The sequence below is a fragment of the Eleginops maclovinus genome, chromosome 7 (genome assembly GCF_036324505.1).
Source record: "Eleginops maclovinus isolate JMC-PN-2008 ecotype Puerto Natales chromosome 7, JC_Emac_rtc_rv5, whole genome shotgun sequence".
Lineage (NCBI taxonomy): Eukaryota > Metazoa > Chordata > Actinopteri > Perciformes > Eleginopidae > Eleginops > Eleginops maclovinus.
Genome location: NC_086355.1, coordinates 12039063 through 12062116, shown reverse-complemented (window position 1 = coordinate 12062116; position 23054 = coordinate 12039063). Strand labels below are relative to the sequence as shown.

The 23054-nt window shown below is 40.3% G+C and overlaps 2 protein-coding genes across 3 annotated transcripts in view; one reads left to right on the top strand and one right to left on the bottom strand.

Annotated features, from left to right (window-relative positions):
- Positions 1-1555: 1555 nt before the first annotated feature.
- On the top strand, positions 1556-5875 carry rab20 (RAB20, member RAS oncogene family). The gene is made up of 2 exons (XM_063888047.1): positions 1556-1948; positions 4619-5875. Exons 1-2 carry the CDS (start codon positions 1759-1761, stop codon positions 5215-5217), a joined length of 789 nt encoding a protein of 262 aa, XP_063744117.1. The 5' UTR covers positions 1556-1758; the 3' UTR covers positions 5218-5875.
- A 116-nt stretch (positions 5876-5991) lies between these two features.
- col4a2 (collagen, type IV, alpha 2) overlaps positions 5992-23054 on the bottom strand; it is a 60793-nt gene continuing 43730 nt past the window's right edge. The window contains exons 5-48 of one of the 2 annotated variants that reach the window (XM_063888044.1): positions 22045-22179; positions 21906-21950; positions 21687-21803; positions 21522-21590; positions 21354-21389; positions 21211-21264; positions 21081-21116; positions 20909-20950; positions 20469-20540; positions 20281-20325; positions 20123-20170; positions 19996-20031; positions 19860-19904; positions 19480-19540; positions 18901-19014; positions 18347-18496; positions 17771-17842; positions 17426-17577; positions 17261-17333; positions 16866-16972; positions 16590-16773; positions 16162-16203; positions 15801-15875; positions 15618-15716; positions 15272-15493; positions 14939-15100; positions 14674-14844; positions 14266-14409; positions 14032-14157; positions 13770-13951; positions 13364-13427; positions 13173-13247; positions 12953-13060; positions 12758-12865; positions 12588-12659; positions 12311-12436; positions 12059-12175; positions 11159-11320; positions 10699-10797; positions 10454-10600; positions 10248-10364; positions 9396-9587; positions 7753-8039; positions 5992-7250 (exon numbers count right to left, since the gene is read on the bottom strand). In XM_063888044.1, the coding sequence (XP_063744114.1) occupies positions 6996-7250; positions 7753-8039; positions 9396-9587; positions 10248-10364; positions 10454-10600; positions 10699-10797; positions 11159-11320; positions 12059-12175; positions 12311-12436; positions 12588-12659; positions 12758-12865; positions 12953-13060; positions 13173-13247; positions 13364-13427; positions 13770-13951; positions 14032-14157; positions 14266-14409; positions 14674-14844; positions 14939-15100; positions 15272-15493; positions 15618-15716; positions 15801-15875; positions 16162-16203; positions 16590-16773; positions 16866-16972; positions 17261-17333; positions 17426-17577; positions 17771-17842; positions 18347-18496; positions 18901-19014; positions 19480-19540; positions 19860-19904; positions 19996-20031; positions 20123-20170; positions 20281-20325; positions 20469-20540; positions 20909-20950; positions 21081-21116; positions 21211-21264; positions 21354-21389; positions 21522-21590; positions 21687-21803; positions 21906-21950; positions 22045-22179 (4845 nt within the window). In that variant the 3' untranslated portion in view covers positions 5992-6995. The remainder of the gene's footprint in view (positions 7251-7752; positions 8040-9395; positions 9588-10247; positions 10365-10453; positions 10601-10698; positions 10798-11158; positions 11321-12058; positions 12176-12310; positions 12437-12587; positions 12660-12757; positions 12866-12952; positions 13061-13172; positions 13248-13363; positions 13428-13769; positions 13952-14031; positions 14158-14265; positions 14410-14673; positions 14845-14938; positions 15101-15271; positions 15494-15617; positions 15717-15800; positions 15876-16161; positions 16204-16589; positions 16774-16865; positions 16973-17260; positions 17334-17425; positions 17578-17770; positions 17843-18346; positions 18497-18900; positions 19015-19479; positions 19541-19859; positions 19905-19995; positions 20032-20122; positions 20171-20280; positions 20326-20468; positions 20541-20908; positions 20951-21080; positions 21117-21210; positions 21265-21353; positions 21390-21521; positions 21591-21686; positions 21804-21905; positions 21951-22044; positions 22180-23054) is intronic. The other variant, XM_063888045.1, reaches the window with a different exon arrangement.

The window sequence follows — 23054 nt, the reverse complement described above, 5'->3', positions numbered from 1 at the left end:
ATAATAATAATAATAATAATAATAATAATAATAATAATAATAATAATAATAATAATAACAATAAAAAAGGCTGTTACATTATTGTCCAATGCAATCATAAGCCGGGATGAAGCATGACACGGCCTTTGCTCATTTACGACAGTACTTGAACGCAGCACACGAGAGGCTGAAACTGGAGTTTTGAATTTAAAATCTTAAAGGTTATTTAAATCGAAACAAAATTCATACAGCAATTTCAAATAAAAAAATGTCACCCACTGTCACTAAATGTTATTGCTTTATTTTTATTTCTCCGGTGAAAAAGTCTATTTGGCTTGCTTTTAAAACTTAACTCCAGAGTCTGAATAACATTAGCCTACTTTGTCCACAAATGTATTAAATACAGATTTATCTCCATTGAAGAGTGTTTGTCATGGTTAAACTCGAGTGTGAAAACTATAACTACCACCGCCCACGGGACCATCCCACGGATTTATAACGGTGATACAGCTTGAAAAATCCGGCAGGCGAAATACGTGTGGTTTTGCCCTGAGTTTGGCCTTGAAGGTAAAAATTAAAATCTGACTTTTCTATGTAAAAGTCATTCCTGCGTCATTTAACCTGGAAAACCCAAATACCAACTTTAGCTAAACTAAACAACAGAATAACTTGAAATGTGTTAACATTTTTGCAATTAGTGCATTTTGCACAAAAACGTTTTTCTATGTAACAATTAAGTGTGTAGCCTCCTCACAGGTTAACTTGGAAATACAGCCAGCCTGTACCCAACTGGTTGTACTCTAATTCCAAAGTTTACCTTACAGTAACTTTCAATTATATGATTATTCTCTTACTCTATCTTATTAAAACTAGGCAAATGAGTCCCCATAAACCTATTATTGACTCTGGGAATCTTGCTAGGGGTTCAAGTTCCCTCCTTTCTAAGAAGTTTTCATAATGGTTTCAAAATATTTACTGATAACACGGTTTACATACCATTTCAAGAACATGTTATTTATTTATGTATGGCCATTTTGTCATTATTGGGGACAGTGTTGAAAGCACGTTGAACAATTGTCAGAAGGCCTGAATCAGAACCAGAGGTTTGAGTTTATACAGTAGCCCATGGCATGAACTGCAAACACGATTGTTCTAAAAAGGTGATTCAAATGTTATCAAATGAGAACTTGAAATATCCCAGGAATATGAACAATATGGGTCTAACCACCACTTTTTCTTAATCACAACAGTTATTTTCATTTAGAAATATTAGATGAAAGGAAAACCCCCAAAACTGCATATCATTAAGTATTGTATTTTTTTGTCTTAAAGTTATTGATCTTTATTTGGACGTCCTGTTGTTTTTTCTCAATATTCACAAATCTTGTGTGTCATTTTTCTATCAGAAATTATTTCACCCCTTTTTTGTCCAGTAAATTGAGTTATTGTAATAATAAAAACTAAATCAGCTAGACTGCTGGGGCAGTTCACAGCCTACGAGTAGTAATACGACCTGAAAGACACAGCTCAGGGTAAAAACGCTCACTGTTAATCATTAGCTCCTCACCTACTTCCTGTTACTTTTAGAAGTTCGGACAAGAGGTTGACTATGAGTCTACACTGATGGTCGTCGCACCGTCACACATTTAAACACTTTTTCGTTCACAACATGGCGTTTGTCAGAGTGATTTGTGACATTAATTTTACAAGCTAGACCGAATCTTTCACGATACGGTAAGAAGAAAAGTAGCTCCACTGCAGCGGGACCGAACCAGCACCATGCCCGAGGTCTCGAAGATGAAAAAGCCCGACGTCAAGCTTGTTCTCCTGGGGGATATGAACGTGGGGAAGACGTCGCTGCTCCACAGGTACACGGAGAGGAAGTTCAAAGACACCATCAGCACCGTTGGAGGGGCTTTTTTCCTAAAACAGTGGGGCCCATACAACATCTCTATATGGGACACTGCTGGTAATATGTTGTTTTTTTGTTGTTCAACTTTTCCCCTGTTTATTTAAAACTCTTGCCTCATTCCTCCTGTTTATGAGCTGTGTTTACCTGAGGAAGCCTGACCCCACAACCAGAGGCAATCACAGGCATGTGACCGCTCAGTCTGCCCAGACACTCTGCAAACATGTCTGTTATTTAGTTTTTTTTTTAACAAGATAGACTAAATGCTGAAACTAATTACATTACCATGTCCTGTAAAGCTTTGAACAATTCAGACGTGACTGTTGAAAATACATTAGATTATCTAACACCATCTGGGGGAAAAACAACCCTTGAAACCACATCAAAATAAATCTCTTAATCTATACACAGTCACACACCAATACCAGGGTCCCTTGAACCTCTTTGATAAACATGTAGAGAAATCTACTGGGCAAACCTATACTCATTAACATGATATTTGCATTGGCCCAAAGTCGCATTGTGTTTAGCCTTAATCTTAAAATAAAATAAAAAACGGTTAAACATAATAATAATTAATACCATTCAATATTATTGTAAGAAAAATATAGTTTTTTTTTGATAATCAGAATTAGCAAATATCCTTCATATTGTTATTAACATTTAACCGATAAGTTTCTGGCAGTTGGAAGACTATCTGAGAAAATCATCTCTAACACATCCCTTTGGCTCTGGTTATTTGTGGTAATAATCAATAAAGCATAAACTCCTTCATTGGAGAGAATGACATTCATTAATAATGGAAGTAATTATTTGGTCCAGTTACTCGTATGCTAAGGAGCATTTGACACCCTTCAAAAGATATGAGTAAGCAAACACCACAAAATGACCCAACCTGCAAACAACTGCGTGGTTAAAACAAACACATGGAGGTCCTGTATATTATCATACACTTCAGTTTTTTCTGCTTGCTTAAAAACACAGATGCTAAAAAATCCCAGTGTTTTTTCTTGTGCTAAATTGCTCAATATTGGACTAATCTCAACCATCATAACCTGCACCGTCATCTGTGTACTTCTGCATTACTGCTTTTTCCCGTTTACAGAGCACCTTTGACCTTTATTTTCTTATTTATAAAGAGCCGCTTCAGATAGCTTCTTTGATAGCTGCTTGATAAATAACAACAACTTATTTATGTGAGTTAGCCTACGTGAAAAATAAATGTCAAGCGCCCTTAATATATCAGGTCAATCCTTTTAAAGTTTGAAAAATATTTGTTTTTATTTTAGTGAATTTTCATTTGGCAAATGCGTTTGATTATCACCTATCTGTTTCAGCGCAGCTTGAGACCATGTTATACAGAAACATGATCAGTTATCTTTAGGTTCAGTCCGTGTTAACATCTTTATAAAGAACACTCTTAATTTGCCAGGAAAATTTGTTATCCCCTGTCCGTCATATTGCTCTTATATTGACTACATTGAAACTTGTGATTTTTCTCAAGCTTCCGTCCCTCATTAGCCCCAAGGATCACAATGACTTAAGAAATGTTTGATTTTATATACATTAAATTATACATTTTTATATTGTCAGTGGCAAGAATCATTTGGTGATTCATCTAGCTACTGCTGATGGATAAGCGTATAACTCCCTTACTTCCCAGAATTGTGTAAACATGAATTACAGTAATCCATCTACAGCAAATACACACTGCACAAGAGTAGAGTGAGTGAGCCACAGTGATAAGGAAAGTCACAGTAAGCCATTTCCTGTCTATGTTCCCCTTCTCCTTGACCTCTGACAGGACTCTGGTGTTGCATTTGATTTAGTCACTGTGGTAGAGAAATGCAGGATCAGCACTAAATTATTTTAGGGCTGCAGTTTCAGACCTATCAGCATCGACCATAAAGACTTATACTGGTTTTCCAAGAACGTGTAGGGTGATTGGCTCGGCAGCTCAATGAATACATGCTGTTGCAGATTTTGGTGCTGACTAATCCTTTTTTTAGTTTAGTTTCAAAGCCCCATGAAGGCGTTCCAGCTGCCTGTCCTGTTCCTCTTAATAGTCACATGACAGGGCTACCCGTCTTCCCATGCTTCAACGTATGCTTTCCAAACTTGCATAAAACAGTAATTTCCATAAGCACGAGAAGGATTGGATGAGTTTTGTCACCGCCAGTAGTTTGTAAAAAAAAAAATCTTCTTCTTCTTCTTCTTCTTCTTCTTCTTCTTCTTCTTCTTCTTCTTCTTCTTCGCTGAAATGAATAGTTAATCAGTTAGTCGACCGACAGAAGATCTATCAGAAACAGTTTTCGATGATCAAATAAAAGAAACATAAAACATTCTCTGGTTTCCGCTATGAGCATTTGCTCTTTTACTTATATAGATATATATAAGTAAAAAGTATATATTTATTTCATATTTAATAGTAGACTCAATATATTTCGGGTTTACACTGTTAATAGCAGAAAACAGGGAATTTTAAAATAGTTGATTTGGTAATTCTATGGTTCTTTTTCCCACTTGGAGTCACACAATGTGCCCTTTCAAGAAACAGCATTTTTTTTAAATCAACAAAGGTTGTCTCTGTTTTCAAACTGCTGACTATCTTGCACAACTTTGCTCTGTGCTGCTGCAGTACTGTGCTCATAGACTGCTTTTAGTTTTGTAGGTTTAAAGGGGTCATTGTTGAAATTGAGTCAGACTTTGTTGACCTCGTTGTCTCCTCAGGTCGGGAACAGTTCCACGGTTTGGGATCAATGTACTGCAGAGGTGCAGCCGCTGTCATCCTCACCTACGACGTGACCAACTGGCAGAGCCTAGCCGAGCTGGAGGAGCGCTTCCTGTCCCTGACTGATACCGCTAACCACAACTGCATCTACGCTTTAGTAGGCAACAAGGCTGACCTCACGGACCCTAAAGCCCAGCTGCCCCAGGATTCAGATCCATCAAAGGACCAAACTGAGTGTGGGGTCGAGAGGACAGATACCCAGGTACTGTCAGCTTGCCCCACGCCCCCGGCCTCCCCTGCTTCCCTCTCAGGGATTACGCTACAGAAACAGGTGACCCCCGAAGATGCAATGGCTCTTTACGGAAGAATACTGCGCTACAAGGGCCTGGACGAAAAGAGCAGCCTGCCTGCAGAAAAGATGTGCTTTGAGACGAGCGCCAAGACGGGCTACAATGTGGACGATCTGTTTGAGGCCTTGTTCGATCTGGTGCTGCCCTCCATCCTGAGAAATAGAAATGAGAGCCAGCAGTCTCCCACAGTGGACCTGGAGGAGTGTAGGGGGGCCGGCAACAAGCGGGCCAAATCTGGCTGCTGCTAGAGACGGCATCCAGCAGAGACTTGTTTTTAACTATAAACAATCAAAAGTTGGTCTGCGGACCAAATATAAACTGTGACGGTACTACTTAATTGCCTTGACTGAGACCTAATAGCATTAATGACTTCCTGTAACACAAACCGATTCTGTGATGGTGTCCGCTTACATTTTAAGGAATGGAAATTAACGTGTGCTGCGTTTTGACTCCTTCTTTGAAGCCTTCCACCCCAATGACTGAAACTGCACTTGTATCCCAAAGATGTGCCCATGGCCAGATAACACATAAAAGTCAATCACTGCTTTTTGTAAATGTTTTAGATTGTCACAAATTTAACAGCACTAATTGTTATGTGTGTGGCAGGTTGCACAGTGTCTATTATAGTTGCATTTTAAGATTTCCACCGATCACACTAGCTTTATGCTCTGTTACTAGCATTACAATTGATCTTTTTATTTTATAGGCACATTTTGAACTTTTCAGTGATTGTAAATAGTGAATAAATCTGTAAAATGATCAAGTACTTCCCTTGTTTTTAGTTTTATCTAGGGGAAAATGCACATAAATGAACATGAGCACTTTTAGTCCACAATGTTAACCTGGCAGATTTGGCCCTACAGGCTAGTTTTTATCTACTGTCATAATAAAGATTTTTATTTTGCAGCCTTTCTGGTCTGCCAGATTCATTAAGTGTACCCTTAAGGGGTAACCAACCATGCCCTTTTTATATACATTCTATGACCAGATTCTGATAAGACTGTGAGAGTAAAAGGACACAATCAGAAGTATAACAAACTTTAATCTTTACAATCCAATGAAATGATGATGTTATGTCAGTTTAAACAAACTGTTTATTTGCAAATCTAGGTGAAGTAGAACATTTGACCTACTTTTCTAAATTGTGTAAAATACTTTAATCTGACCCAGGATCAGTGACCACAGTATGGATTTGCTGCAGCCAGAACTTTGATCTGAGCTGTTTGCAGTCTGTCCTGTTGGAAGTTCAATAGTTAGTAGATTTCTAAAGGAAAATGAGTGTCACATGAGTAGTATTAGATAATATATATATTTAAACTCTTAGCGAGTGGGCCTCAAGTTCATTCAGCTAGTATAAATACAAAGAGAATCAGTGCATTGTGTGAACATATGGGGAATGAAAAATAAAGAATTATAGATGATTTTGCAATAGTTTTGATAAATACATAAAACAGAAGAACGGCTTGAAGAGACTGTTGTATTATAAAAATACATTTTTAAAAGAAATGGAATAAAAGCAGGATAATACTGTGGATAGTATGGACCAACAATTGTTCAAGACACATTCTTCAATTGGCAAAGAAGCAGTGTTAGTGGCTTTATGGTGGGCTGTAAACCCTAAACAATACAAACATCTAGAGAAACTGAAGCAGTGCATTCACACGGGCGTCTTTGGTTCAGCTGTAGTGTACGGCCTCTGATTGTTAACAATGAGTCATCATAGCTGAGGTAATAAGTTAAACAGTAAGCACCAATTTAACACAAAAATACTTGTTTTCCCATAATGCTGTTGACTTCATAACGGGGCTTCTCATGGTTGATTTACAGTGGGACATTTCGCTCAGCGTTCAGGGCATTGCACAGTCATTGCATTTCTGAGCTCTGTGGCTCGGGGAGAAAGTTTCCAATTCACATTGATCTAAATGAGTATTTCAGATCCCCCTGTGTTTGGTTTAGTACACGGATAGAGAGACAACACTAGACCACTGTCAATGCGACCAATACTTTGTGTCCGCTGTTGCGTCTCTCACAAGTTCTTCATGCAGACCTGGCAGCGGCTGATGCGTGACAGCAGCTGACCGGCTTTGAGCGTCTCTGATGCCGGCTCAGTGTGGAAAGACTGATCGATGGAGGTTAGCCAGAAGCTCTGCTTGTTGGCAAAGTAGTGGCATGTGCCTTTGGCCCCGTTACACTCAAAGAACGGTGTTGTGCGGAAGTCCTCCAGGCAAGAGCCCGGCGATGACAAAGACTGACCTCCGCCTTCATTTCCTGCTGCTGTGTGCTGTGGAAACAAAGGTGAGAGGGGGAGAAATGAGGCAGGTGTGAATTCAAATCTACATAAGAGAGTTTAGTTACACGTTAGAATTTAGAATAAAATGTAAAAAATTGATATTGTGTAATTTTTATATTTGTCAATCCCATTTAGGATCAACAGCAACAATTAATTCATCATCCAACAAGTTATGTCTTTTATGAGAAAGCCTAACATTGCTTATCCTTTTATAGCAAAGAGCATTGGGCAAGTTTCATAAATGCCACATCATACAAGTACGACATTGAAATTTCATGGGGCCTTTTCATGCAACCCTCCCTGTTTAGTTGACAAACACCCACACATCTCATTCCCCACATTCCCAGTTTGTCACCAAGGCGTTATGTTTTACATCTGTAGTCAGCCATTCAAGATTTGTTCAAATTTCCTAAAACTGTCCTCTTGTATCAAGGGTAAAATCTTGCACATTTGCAAATTTACCAATCTGTCCTGAAGGTACAGCAGAACTCACCATAAGGAAGGAGTAGCCGATCCACATGCTGCGCCAGCCCACAGGACACTGAGGGATGGTGATGTCCTGGCTGTGGATTGCGATGGCAACCGATGGAGCTTCACATACTGAGCAGCGGCTGATGTACGGTTTAATCTCTCCCTCTTCCACAGGCATCATGGGAAGAGGAGCGGTTGTCGACAACCAGTAGGACTTATCATTCCTGCTGGCATAGTAACAAAGGTCTCCAGGATTGCAGTACAGGAAGGGCATGGTGTTGAACCGTGGGAGGCAGGAGCCAGCCAGACCTGAGAAGGACAAGGCACACATTTCATGAACAAACTCCAGTTAAAGTGTATTACACAATAAATATTTTAGACTAAATAATTATGATATAGTTAAAAACAGATTAAACGAATGAGAGTAAATAGGGAGAATTAAACAAAATAAAATAGAAAGGAATTACATTAAAAGGGATAAAGTGTTGTTAAGCAAGAGTACATTTTAACGTCCTTATAAGTGAACACAGCAGCCACTTTGCCACAACTGACATCTATGCGATAGGGAAAAATGCTAAAATGAAGTATAACCGTAGCACAAGTACAGAAGAATAATTCAAAATCTCTTATCTTGACTAAGTAACGTCCGCTATCAGGCAGAATCCAGCAAAAACTACAAGAAGAATTAAAACTTCTTTAAAATAATATTGAGCCAAGCAAGGGTGCATTTGATAACTTAGGTTCATTTGTTATAGGAAGTTATATTGTTATTCTTTCTTTGAAATGTATGGTGTGACAGTAGTTTCCGTACAAAAGAAAAGGTCCAGAGTTTCCGGGAGTTCAAACAATTATATTGAAGGTGTTCTTTGGTCTGGAGCAAAAAAGCTCCAAAAACAAAAGTCAAAGTTATTCTTCTGGGAAAAGTTAAAAAGGCACAATTACCTTGGCCTTTTGTTTTTGGAAAGCAGTTTCTGCATGATCTTTTGATGGTCTAACCAAGTTTTACAGTCTTCATAGTTTTAATGCATCACCTGAAAAAAACGACTTACATAAAGTGTAATGTGGTCAAATGTATAGAAGATCTTTAAAAGGGATTTTTCTTTTTAGTAAAGTCCTAACTCTCATGCATAGTTCATTCACTTAGAGACAAAATCTGATTACATTGATGAAAAGTCAATGATTGATTTAATCAGGCTTGAACAGGAATACCCAATTGAATTAGACTTTAAGGCTGTAATGGCTTCACTGGCCAAGAGATCAGATCTGAAAAACAAGTCTGTCCTTTTCTATAGTCAACTCTTGTTATACTATATTATCACATGTAGCATTTCATTTATTTCAACCCCATCATGCCACTATAGTTCTCATGTAATTGTGAAATTCAAAAGTAAGAACCCCGGCTGCTCTGATGCCTCCAATTGAAACTCAGCCAGCACATGATGAGCCTGGCTGCTCAGGAATGTCTTCTGGTTCACTGGATCCAATGAATCCTTTCTGACAGGACCATACTGTAACAAGCTCACTCTGGCACATGTCTAGACAATGCACTGATAACATGTTCTCCCAGTCTATTGGAGTAGGACAATTATGTTCATTCGCAACAGAGATTGGAGATGACAGTCACCTTGAACATTAACATGGCAATACAATTTTAGCCAGACTTACCAAGGTCCTGGTTGTGGGCCTTCTCCTGGCCCTCGAAGTACAGCAGACTGTAGCCGTCCCACAGTTTAGACATGCCCACAGGACACATGGGCACCTGTGCTGTCTGACTGTGTTTCACCAGCAGGTATCCCACGCTGACGCTGCGTCCCGGCATACCAGTTATCCCAGGGATACCGGGGTTGCCGCGTTGACCTATTGAGAAATGATGTAATTATTGGTTTGCTTTCATGCACAATTAGAATAAGGCGATAGACGATTGGAAAATTCTGTGTAAAAATAAATCCACATAATCATCCAGATAAACTTAAACCTCTTAAAAGGCAATAAAACACACTGCAATAACTTTGCAGTAACATTTTGTTACGAAACAAGTGTTTGTGTTGCATAACAGATTATCCCGGTAATGGAAATTTCACAGTCAGTTTATAATTATTATTTTTTTGTCGCTATAATATGTCCCATCTCTACTCAGTAAGACTTGATTCATGCTGTACTGTTTAAGATGGGCTAAATATTAGTCATACAAAGAAGTTACATATCCCTTGACTTTACAGATGTATCTGAAAACAGGATGCGTACATGTGAATGCTTTCAAAGCTTCACTCAATGTATCAATAATCCAAAACAATGACATAATAATACAAACAGACGTTGAGGAACTCTCTAGCCCTAAGCTCAAAGCTATAGTCAATGCTCAGGGCTTATTTATTCAGACTTTCACAAAAAATAACAATAAAAAACCTGAAAACCCTCTTGGTAACTGGCTTCCTGCTCAAGACTGCACATACTTTAAATCCTTTAATCCAGGTGTATTAACCCTAATCCTAACCAGCCCCACAGTGTCGGACGTACCTTCCATGCCTAGCAGACCGGGGTGGCCAATTTGTCCGAACTCTCCACGGTATCCAGGTGTTCCTGGTGTACCACCAATCCCCGGCATGCCCTTTTGCCCAATGGGTCCCATGAAACCTGCACAGGAAGAGAATACATTTGTGTTGCTGATCTGGACACTACAATAAGCGATGCTCAACAACAAATGTTTAAATAGAATGACTTACCTGTATCGCCATGGGGCCCATGTGGCCCTGATTCCCCTTTGACCCCTTCTGGTCCTCGGATACCCAGTGGTCCAGAGGGGCCTCTCTCTCCTGGGACTCTCACTGGAATTGGAAGGGGACCCTGGTTTCCTGGGAATCCACGAAAACCTGCAGCAGAGAAGGATAATGTAATGACCGTGACAAAAAACACAAAAGCTCTGGTAACAGTGAGCCGTCTCTAGATTATGTGAAAGTATATAATTTACCTGGATGTCCAGTGTTTCCTTTTGGACCAGATGGCCCTCTTCCTCCCTTCAAACCAATGATCCCAGGAACGCCCATCACTCCTTGCTCTCCTTTTTCCCCTGTAAGGAAAAAAGGACACACACATAGCGGGTGATCATATTATCAGGAAGTATGGGTGAGAGGAATCAGTACAGATGGAAATCAAAATTCACAGTTTGATTCAATAATCTTTCCAGGCCTTTAACCTTTATATAAACAGTCTATGCCTCAGACAGAGAAAGTGCAACATACTGGTCGCCAACTTACACATTTTCCTTTACAATACGTTTTATTATTTTAGTGTTGAATCTTTCTACTTTATTTAATATCTTATATTTTGTGAGTTTTATTGATTTCACCTTGACCAACTTAAAAAAGTTCACTCACCACTTGAACACAAGCCACTGTAATAGAGCTTATCGTAGAAACATCGATGCTTACCTTTCTTCCCAGAAACACCGTTTGGCCCCCTGTATCCAAATGAACCTCTATCTCCTTTGAGTCCTTTGCTTCCAGGGATTCCCGGAAAACCATTTATTCCTGATACACCTTTTTCACCAGGGGGAGCATTTACACCAGGAAACCCATTTGCTCCAGGGGAACCTGAGAAACAAACAACAAGTGTTCATAAATACAGCATTAAAGCCAGTCTGAAGTGACACTTCTGACAGTTCACTAATGACTTTTTAAATGAATTACTTTTCCATTTTAGACAACATCCAGTACTTTATGCAGAATACTAACAATCATATGAACTGTGTGTATGATCTTCCATAAAGCTGAAACTGGTTCTTTACTCCACTATTTCCACAGCCACTGTCAGTTATATTGAAAATTAGAATTCCAAAATACTACTGTTGCTTTTTACCCACTCAGATCTCCTCTGGTGACCAGGAACTAACCTTACCTATATAAACCTGTGAATCTTAACCTGAGGGCACCTTATTTTTCACCTAGTTTAATGATTTCTCACCAAACATGTGCTGTTAATTTACCTTGCTAAACAGTTTTAACTGCTGTCGAGGCACCAATGAAAATATATACTTGACGGAAAACAGCACATGGATAGTTATGGTATACAACTAATGCGTGTCCAAAAAAGAGTATATGCCTTTGTTCTAAACAAAACGCTGTCACTCTCGCAGACCCAACTCTTCAAATAGGTTATTAGGCAGCATGTAAGGAGTCTATCGAGTTAGGAAGGCTATAAGTTAAAAGACTGTGTTATTTTGGTGAGCACACTCCGTGCGCCTCAGTTCAGCAGAACACTTTTAGAGTATATATAGTAAAGGAAGTGATGTTTTCAGACACAGTCATAGTATAAAATATAAATCTTCTCACCTGGGTACCCTTTAGGTCCTGGAGAGCCAGGGTCCCCTGTGAGACCTGGTTTGTCAGGGGTCCCCTCCGGTCCAACGGGGCCTCGGAGTCCTGGCGATCCAGGTTGACCCCGGTCACCTAAACAAGTGACACATAAGATTGTTTCAAATCTCAAGATGCTTAAACCCTTTCAAATTGTACATTATATGTTGTTGTGCATTATTTGTCCTGGTTTTGAAAGTTTCACATTAATGCAGAAGAGTATTGCTTTACCTAGAGGGCCCTGAAAGCCTTTCAAACCCACTGTGCCGGGAAAACCTGGCTGGCTGTTGGGGTCCCCATCTGTTCCCTTCTCTCCTTTGCTTCCTGGTTCCCCAGTTTGTCCAGTGGTATCCAGACCTGATGAAAATATGAGCAGGGGATATTTGTGTCGGACTTCTGAGGAATTTACATAACAGAAATATGTATATTCAACCTGTTTTTAACTGGCAATATTCATTCATTATGTTCTAGTCGTGAACAGTGCATAGAGACAAATCTGGTTGAATACCTGGTGTGCCGGGGACACCCTTTTGTCCTTTAAGTCCATGTAATCCATAAAGACCCTTCACGCCAGAGAAACCTGCATACATTTGCATATATCAGATGGACCAATATGGGGGACCACAAGTATGTATTTCAATGTAAAACTGAGGAAATACATTGGTCTGGTTATGTTACCTTTGTTTCCTGGGAAGCCTGGAAAACCCGGATGTCCGTCCTTTCCAGGAGCTCCAGTAAAGCCTTTTTGACCTTGGTTACCAGGAGTTCCCTTCTGCCCATCAGAGCCTGCATGAAAGACAAAGATTAAAATATTGTGTACACATTGCTATTAAATTAAATTATAACATTTTATAATGAATGGTAGTCTTTTACCTGGGTGCCCTATTATTCCAGGATCCCCCGACTCTCCTCTTTTCCCTACAATTCCACCAAATCCAGGCATGCCCCAATCCCCTGGTTGTCCAGGTACTCCTTTCTGGCCTGTGAAGGAGGTATTACACACCACATGAGATGCACAAATTAGCCTCTACATGTTAAATGATGCAGATCAACACAGAAGATATTAAACAATCCGACAGAGCTACAGTTTTACCTTGTCCTCCTGGAAGACCATGCTCTCCTCTAAATCCGGTGGTTCCTGGTAGGTCTATGCGTGGGCCTTTCTCACCTGTAATCAAAATGCAACATCACTCCCAATATTTTTTTTACCACTTTTACAGTTTTATTACTTTATAATTAGCATCTTGGTCTCCATCTATCTGGATACTAAATATGAGTTTGTACCTTTAAATCCATTCCTTCCTTTTTCCCCTGATGCACCATAGGCACCAGGACCTCCTTTAATGCCCTGAAAAGTAATGATGTTGCAATGAATATAATGTATTGAATAATTGTGTATACAAGTATTTGTAACTTCAAGACAATTAACAGTACACAAACATCAGCACGTGATGGAGAGAATAAAATAAATAACTATAGACTTAAAGGAATACTAAAGGAATGGCAGTTTGAAACACAGACATAGACAGACCGACACACAGACCGACCAACAGACAGACAGACACTCATCAAACAGTTGTGCCTCTTCTACTGTTGACGAGTAAACTGAACTTGAAAAAAGTGGCTCTTTATGGCCTAATAATTAGCGTTGACTGAGTCGTGTGAATTTTCCTAGTATGGTTCTGCTCACCCTGTTGCCTGGCATTCCCCCAAACCCAGTAATTCCTCTGTTCCCAGTTGTGCCCGGCATTCCTTTTATTCCCGGCAGCCCCTCTGCACCTAGGTCTCCAATTTGACCCTTGTTATTGCTGGGTTCTCCAGGAAGTCCGTGAGTTCCCTCATAACCCGGCACCCCAGGCAAACCCTTAACACCTGTGGAGCAGAGAAGATGGTGAGGAAGTGAAGCCTGAGCGGACAGGGAAAGTGAGAAGGAAAGAGTGACTGATACTCACCTCTCGGCCCGGTGAAACCTTGATTTCCATAATAACCTGTGTCCCCCTTCACTCCCTTCATGTCAACAACCAACTGGGCGGTGATGTGAGGCTTGTCCCCAGAGGGCCCTCTCAAACCACGATCACCTGGCAGACAGAAATTATAAGCCATACAGTTTTTGTGTTGGTCTCACTCCCAGCGGAACAAGGCAGACCCACTGGCATCTCAAATACCTTAGAAAAGAAAAGTCTCACCTTTCTCTCCGCTTTGACCCAGCAATCCTTTTGGGCCCACTTGGCCCATCGTTCCAGGGTCACCGCTTTGCCCACTGAAGCCCTTCACCCCAACATTGCCCCTGTTACCCTCAAAGCCTGACATGCCGGGAGATCCTTTGTATCCTGCAAAAGAAAAAGATCACAAGGCACCCCATTTTGACTTCTTATTTGATGTTTATTTCACTCTTTACAGGGTAGGAGTGTCTTGCTTAATTACCCTGCTTTCTGATGGTATCCATGATGGTAAACATTTGACACCAGAACAGTTACAGGAAGGTACACTCATCTTCTAACAATGGCCGTTTTTAGACGGTTTACCAACCAAAAAGCTGCCTATACATACCCATTTAGATGAGAAAAATGTATTGATATATGAGAGGAACAAACCCTTCATTCCTGGAACTCCTGGGCGTCCATCTGGACCAGTCTCTCCCAGTTCACCTGATGGGCCGTGCTCTCCCTTACCACCATCAATCCCATATGGCCCTGGGATTCCTTTTAATCCTATTGGACCTGGAGGGCCCGGCTCTCCATCAACTCCCCTCTCTCCAGTCAAACCTGATGAGCAGAATGATGAGCCAGAAGGTTGTCGGACATACACATTTCTGTTCATTTCTGAGAGACAGTGTGTTGGTGTGTGTGTTCCTCTAACCTGGTTGTCCTGTACTGCCTTGCGGCCCAGGTAGACCTGCTCGCCCAGGGTCACCAGGGTAGCCGTACCTGCCTGCTGGCCCAGGCCTCCCTTCCTCCCCCTGCAAACCCAGAGGGCCAGTCTCACCCTTTTGGCCGATCATACCAGGCATACCGCCCAATCCTAGAGGATGGATTAACAATATTAGTGGTTAATGGCTTATTTTTTTAAGGATGCCACCAATGCTGAAAGTAGAGCAACAAGGCAGTGTGAGACATAGTTAGGCTACAGGAAGGTTAATTAAATTGTTAAGTTTGAATATAAAGTTATAGACATGGTGAGGGTTTGTCTAACCTGGATAGCCTTGTTCTCCTGGATTTCCGGTCTGGCCTTTATACCCTTGCAGTCCCGGCTGCCCTGGGTCACCGGGGGAGCCTGCCGACGCTCCAAAAATCACTCCGTGAGCACCCTTTTCACCTTGCAGACCGTATCTACCGGGCACACCAGGCCCTCCAGGGGCTCCTACTGAACCTTTGCGGCCGGGATCACCCAAGTCTCCACGGGGGCCGGAAAAACCTTTATTGAAAGAACCAGAAATATTAAGAAAATAAAATGATCTGTATTTAGGACAAACCAAAATAACAGATGTGATCAGGACTATCTGGCTATGCCCAGTTAGTGTTTTCCAGTCACTCTTTACCTGGTGGTCCAGTACGGCCACCTATGCCTTGATCTCCTGTTTCGCCTTTCCCTCCATGTTCTCCAAGAGGACCCTGTGATCCCTTCTGGCCCGGAGGACCTGTTGGTTCACAAAATAGAAACAAGGAATAAAAATGGACTCAAAGCAGGTTCCCGTGGACAGCACTCCGCACTTCTTTCTTACCTTTGAAACCTGGTAATCCAATGTCGCCTGGAAGTCCAGGAAGCCCAGCAGGTCCGGGGAAAGTGTCACAAGGACCTAAGAGTAAAATAAAAAGGCTTTAGGGCAACATCATGGTCATATATACAAGTTTAATGTGGAAATGATTACTGTGCATGTGGTTTTTATCTGCTGCCCAGCGTGGATTGTTTTCACAACATGAAATCATAACTACAGTACATTAGCTAGTTTCTATGTACCTTTTGTTTATTGTTAAACCATTTCAAAAAAATCATCATACACACAAGCAAATGATCCAGAGGCAAAAGCAAAACAAAGCTGTTACCAAGCAGCAATAAGGTAAAAACATTATTATACCAGCTACCTGTTATATCCACCTGTCCTCCATCTCCTGGACTACAGCCGCCTTTCAGTTTCATTGAGAGAAAAGGAAAAAGAGAGAGGCATTCGGAACAAGAGTTAATTAAAAGCACAAGCATTATCTCAAACAAGCTTCACTGCAGCTTGTTTAAGGGATGCAGCTCCTGCATCAAAAGGACCATAGGAGGCAAGAAGAAATAAATAAATAAATGGCAAAATGTAAATGTCATGCCCTCTCCTTTTTCAACCTCAAGCTATTAATGTTCATTCCAGTTTCAGAGCTTTCGCATTTGAAGACACGCAAGGTAAAATGAATTACTTAGAAGAGTGAAAACAGGTCAAATCATTATAAAGACATAAGCATTGAAGCAGAAATATGCAACACCATATTCAGATTGAAAGGACAGAAGGAGGCGGACAGCCACCTCTCACCTGGAGCGCCAGGTGTTCCTTGAACTCCATCATAACCTGCAAGGCCGTCGTCCCCAGGTAAACCACGTTGGCCCTTGACACCCCCAAGGACTGCACCGTCTTGTCCACTTAGCCCTGGTGCGCCGGGTTGACCAGGCCGACCTGGGTAACCTTTGTCTCCAGATATTCCTCTTAGACCTTCTCCCTGTACAAAAAGAGATAATGCCACTTTAGTGGAAACCCTAAGGAAACAGAATATGTAAACTATGAAACTGTTATTCTGACAGTTGCACTCACTGGAAGACCTCGGGTCCCAGATATACCAGCAAAACCAGTTCGGCCTGAAACCCCATTTGCTCCTTGCACACCGTCTGGCCCCGGCTCCCCTGAGTCTCCAGGATATCCTGTAATGATCATACACACACACACACACACACACACACACATACATATACAATCAGTACACAGCACTGCTCATGGGCTTGCAATGTATTTGGCAAACCAGTCTTAATGTTCTTTATCCCTGAAACTCTAGATACTTTCTGCGTTAGAAATGTCGGAAAAGAGATCTCATTAGGACTTACCTGCTTGAATAAAGTTTAATAGGAATAAAAAACAGCAGTTGGGGAGTCATTGTGTGATTTCTTGACTTAATTGTTCTGAAATGAGATATAATACCAGGTATACTGCACCTTTGTTGGAGGCCACCCTTGCTTCTCCTTTTGGACCTTTTTGTCCCGGCTCACCATCGCGCCCAGGAAATCCCTGCAAGGTGAAACAGACAATTGTGAGGAGACAGAAAGGGCTTTAAATAAGCAACGGAAAACAAAGAATAGATATGACTTGATTATTCTTACAGGGACTCCGAAGTTTCCATATGGACCTGGATCTCCTACATCCCCCTCTCGACCATACTCTCCAGTCATCCCAGCATCGCCGCGCTCCCCGGCAGGTCCAGGTGGCCCCGGTGGAGAGTTTACAATGCTGCATTCACACAGCCCGTGATCACCTACATGTACACACCATTGCACCCACACGTCAGCAACACAAAGAGTGTGTTATGAATTTAACTCACTCGTTTACTCAGGGTAAATTAAATAGAATTTAGTAATTCAGAAAACTATGCCTTTTTTTTTGCTATTATCTAATAATCCATCATTATGTCAACAAAAAGCATGAAATGAACAGTATAACTACAGCACCTTTCAATCCTTTAAAGCCTGCATTGCCGGGCCTTCCTCTCCCACCAACAGGCCCCTTGAAGAACTCAGACCCTAAAAATGAATGGAAATAGAGACATGTAGAAATACAGTAAAAGGTACAGCTCAAAGGATACAACATGTAAAATTAAAATTAAAACGAGAAAGAAGGATATAATATTTAATACCTATTCGTGAACACATAAATTATAATGCGTAAAGTGTCCACCAGCGTAAGGTTGGGAAGCGTAGGTGCAGGATTCAAAAGTTATATCATCACATATTTATATATTTAGTAAAAAAGTGAGACAGTGGGTCTCAGATATCTACATTTAATCACATTTTCTCAGCCTTTTTTCATTATCATTATTTTTCAACAAACGTTTAAGTCCTTTCTTTACAAGGATTGTATAAAGTTGATTTCTCCTCAGCATGCAGATTTTGCCAGGAACAATTTATGACTTTTCACTGAATATTCAGTTGCTACACATTTGGCATTTCAGAAAACACTGGAACGAACAACCTGTTAAGCATAAACACCGTTGTGCATGCTCGTAGCTCACATCACATCTCACTCACATGATCCTTTGGGCCCTGGAGGGCCTTTGGCACCTGGACGCCCATTGGTGCCTGGGGATCCTGCCCTGTCCGCAGGGAGTCCTGGATCTCCTGGTTGGCCCTTCTCTCCTGACTCCCCCTTTATACCAAATGGCCCAAAGAAGTCCAAAACTGACAGACAGAAAGACAATTTGTTATTTTTGGCCTTTGACTTGAACTAATTTCTTATGCTATTTTTTAAAGGTTTACCTTATTTTGGAGAACACTGTTGGGATATTTAGTTTCATTTGGTTCCGTGCTTTAGCAGCTAAACTATTTATTGTTTCACAGAAGAGGGATCCCTCATCCCTCATCAATTCCTCTTCTTGAAATGTAAGCCCATTATTCCAAATTAATGTTTGGAATAATGGCTAAGGGATGTTACTAAAGATATAGGATGTCATACACAGATTTACATATTTGACATTTTTGGATTAATAAATAAAATTGCAAGTTTCATAAACTGGCTCCTGTACTTGTGTGTAGTGTACTTGTGTATGTGGATACATCTCTTAAGATGGCTTCAGTTCACAGACCTTGTTGCTGTGATAGGGAGGCGGGGCGACCTGGGGGTCCGGGTATGCCTTGGTCTCCAACCGGGCCCCTCTCTCCCTCGGGACCCTGATCACCAAGAGGACCGGGAGGACCACCTTATCAAAGTTAAAGCATATTTAAAAGAAACAATTATAACAACAACTTATGCTCATACATCACTGACACTTAAAAATTACTTTACTTTCAGTCATAAATGGATGATTCATTTTCAACAATTGTCACTACTGTTAACTGCCAATTTTTTTTTTTTAACTCCTTATTGGTTTTTGTCTGTATATAAAAGCTATTATTATATATATATATATATATTATATATATATATATATATATAATAATAGCTTTTATAATTGCACATTTGTTTTGGTTATATATTCTTCTTTCAGTGTCTCTCTATGCAACACTTCATCAAAGCATATTCCTCGTATGTGTAAAACTACTTGGTAAATAAAATCGATTCTGATTCTGATTCACATGTGTCTAACATTGAGTTTCATCCACAAAATATTTATCTTCTCTTTTGGCTGATTATTTGAATATTTCTTGGGTAAAAATCAATGTACCTCCTGAAGACCAAGGCCAAGATCCTAATGAAACCAGTTCTCCTGGTTCACCTCTGACTCCCTGAAAGAAAAATAATGTCAGTCTCTTTTTTAATAGATCACATACTGGATGTGCACACATGACTTGATCATAATAGTGACACGTGTCATATCTTTGACACTGACAATGTTCAAATTGGATATTCTTTTTTAAATCAGATAAGAACATGAGCAAAATGTTGTTGATCATTTTTTAAGTTGAATAATAGCCTGTCAATTGTAGAATATGCCCAGAATAGTTGACTATGTAAAGCCACATGTTTAACAGTGTATTCAGGCTTTGTTGCTATGTCTGGTAGCATCAATGCTTAAGCTGTAATCACCATCAGGTACATTCTCACCTTAAGACCATCTCTTCCTGTTGGTCCTTGTTCCCCATAATCTCCCTGCAAGAGTGTTGTAATTATAAAGCTAAACAATGACATTTAATTCACTAATAAAGTAATTATTGTTGAACATTATTTTTCTAAAGCATACCCTTGGTCCAGGACGCCCATCTGCACCAGATGTACCCTAGAACATCAACAATAACATATGATATACATTTCACAAACACAAACAGGACAGTTTCCAGCAAAACCTGAAGAAAAGTGCCTGTGCTCACCCGCGGGCCAGGGAATCCCATCACACCAGTTTCTCCTTTGTTGTCAGCCTGAAGAAAACCGAACAAAAGAAAATATGACAAGGGGAATTGACAAGCTGAGGCATATATGTTGATATGTGTCTATTTACATAAAGATATGATCATTAGTGAGTTCATACCACATCTCCTATTTCTCCTTTGAGACCTTTCTCGCCGCGAAGTCCCTATACAATTTAAAAAGTCAGATATTGTTGGTGCATGTGTCATTGTTCATAACACTGAAATGCATAATTCATATTTTAGAGACCAACTTTGAAGATTACAGCAGGTTAATGTAAAAAGATGAACATAATGAACATGTACAGACCGTGGGTCCATAGGGGGGCTGAATTTGCTGATGAGTTGAGTTTCCTTGCAACCCTGGTGGTCCAATGTCCCCCTGTGGTAGAATTAGGAAAAGCAAAAAAAGTCAGACACACAAAGAAATAAATATAATCTAGTTCTCGGATTTTTAATTAAAATTACCCAAAAACTATTTCATACGAAAAATATAGACATATGTATAAATGATGCCTTGAATATTTGTTTATCCTGTAACTCAAAAGGTTAATTGCAGCTTTGGACAGAGGGTTTACTGTTCTTGTAGTCCTAAAAACATCGGAGTTAAAATTTCTTGGGGTCTAAATTAATTCAAGAATTTTTGTGCAGAAACAGCAAGCCATTTTGAGTCATAGCATTTGCCTTATAGCATTGCAATTACACTTGGCTAACATATTATCAATGCATTTGACAAATATCGTCACTCACTTGGTCTCCACTGAGTCCTTTAAGCACTTTGGTCATTGTGCCCTGCCCGGAAAAGCAAAAAACACTTAAAATGTGATCATGAATTCAAGTCCCGGTTTTATACCATGATATACAATACTTAGGCATCATATTTTTATAACATAATATTAAATACATATTGTTGTTTCCTTACCTTTGGTCCACGGGGACCTGGAGGCCCTTGGGGACCCTACAGGAGGATGAAACAAAATCCAACTAAGCATTTTGGATCACAATAGATAGAGTTTCACAAACTTAAATTAAAATTGCACTCAAACAATTACCTTTGGTCCTGGATAGCCTTGGTTACCCTGTCTACCTGGGTTTCCTAGAGGCCCCTGAAAACAATCAAGTGCCGTTAGTGTTAGTTTTGACCATTATCTGATCATGGGTCCACATAATGAATAATTTGAATAATGTGCCTCACATATATTCCTTTGAATCCTGGCATGCCTGGATCTCCCTGTGGAGAAATGGACAGAGATCCATGAAGTTGTTGCAATGTAATTAGTTTGTTTACAACAATATCAATAAATATCATGGTTTAAGAAGACAGGAGATCTTTTAACTCAAGTGATGTGTGGTGTTAACTCACCCTGAAGCGCTCCATGAACACACTCAGCTCCAGAGAGTCTCCCTTCGGTCCCTTCCAGCCTGGTTGTCCCTGAGAGTGAGAAACAAAAACACAGTCGGCTTGTGCACTTCAAACCATCACACATTTGACTAATTACTATCTGAGTAGGGTTGGAGATGCTCTTACAGGAAAGCCAGGTGAGCCATTATAGCCAGGTTGCCCAGATGACCCAGATTCTCCCTGTGTCCCGTTACAGCCGTCTGCCCCTGGTTTCCCCCGGGGTCCAGCTTGTCCCGGGTGGCCCTGCAGAACAAAAAGTTAGTTCACAACAGAACAGACTGGAAGTATGGCAGGCAGCAGATTCAATACAGTGAGCTTCTCTTGCAGTCATCCAGACAGACTTACAGGAATGCCATCATTTCCAGAGAAACCAGGTACACCGGTCATTCCCTGCGAAGCGACAAGCATGATACAATAAACAAGAGGACAAACAAGAGCGTTGTGATCTTTAATAATCAGAATTAAAAAGAAAATGATTTTATACCACACTTCCTTTGGGACCCATGGTGCCACCACGGCCGTGGTCACCTTTCTGCCCCTTTGGGCCTTCAATGCCTGCATCGCCTGGTCTTCCTGGAGGCCCTGAGGGGCCCTGAGGACCTACAGGCCCTGGCCCACCCTGAGATTGGAGAGGTAGAAAAAGTGTTGATCAACTTTTGGTTAATGACATCAATAATACACCAAATGATCTGTCAGAGACTGCACATTGGCTTAGTGTTTGACACAAATTCACCAGAAGCCATTATCTATTCTTGTCTTTTCCTCAGTTGTTTAATGAGTGTAAAGTGTAAACACAAAAAAAACTGACATTAATGATGCAGCTCTGAAAAAAATCAACTGTGGCATTATCAGTTTCTCTGGTTTTACTATGTATAGGTATGTCTTTGAGTTAAATGATTTATTTTTACCTTTATTGTATTCTATAAACTACTGAAAACATTTATCTGAGTTGGAATTCAACACACACTGGATGGGCTGCCATACATAGAATAGATAGATAAAGATTTATGAAACATTTGGAGTGGTCTCTTAATTTTTTCACAGACATTTTTTGTACCTCTTAAAAAGAGAAGAAAAGTGTTAAGAAAGGCTTAGAAACAAAGTCTCACATCGATGCAACAACAAGTATGATAAACCATGTTAAATCAATTGAAATGTTGTTCTTACCTTTAGGTAGCCCTAACTCTCTGTTCCTATTATCCTGCTTGTACTTACTGATTGTATCACAAGGGGGAGACAAACACCATTTCGTTTCAAATGAAATACTCTCCCTTTGCTCATCCGGCTCTCTACATCCATCCAGTGTTCAGACAGTGTATCTACATAGTGCACTCAGCTGATAGATTAAACTCCCTGTGCTGTCAAGACTTAGGTACATAAAAGACAAGACTGTAAACAGTAGTACATATATGTGAACAAAAAGAAATATTTAAAGAATACATTTAGCGCCAGTTAACACCTATTCGTTATTTTTTTTTACATTTTAGGAGACAC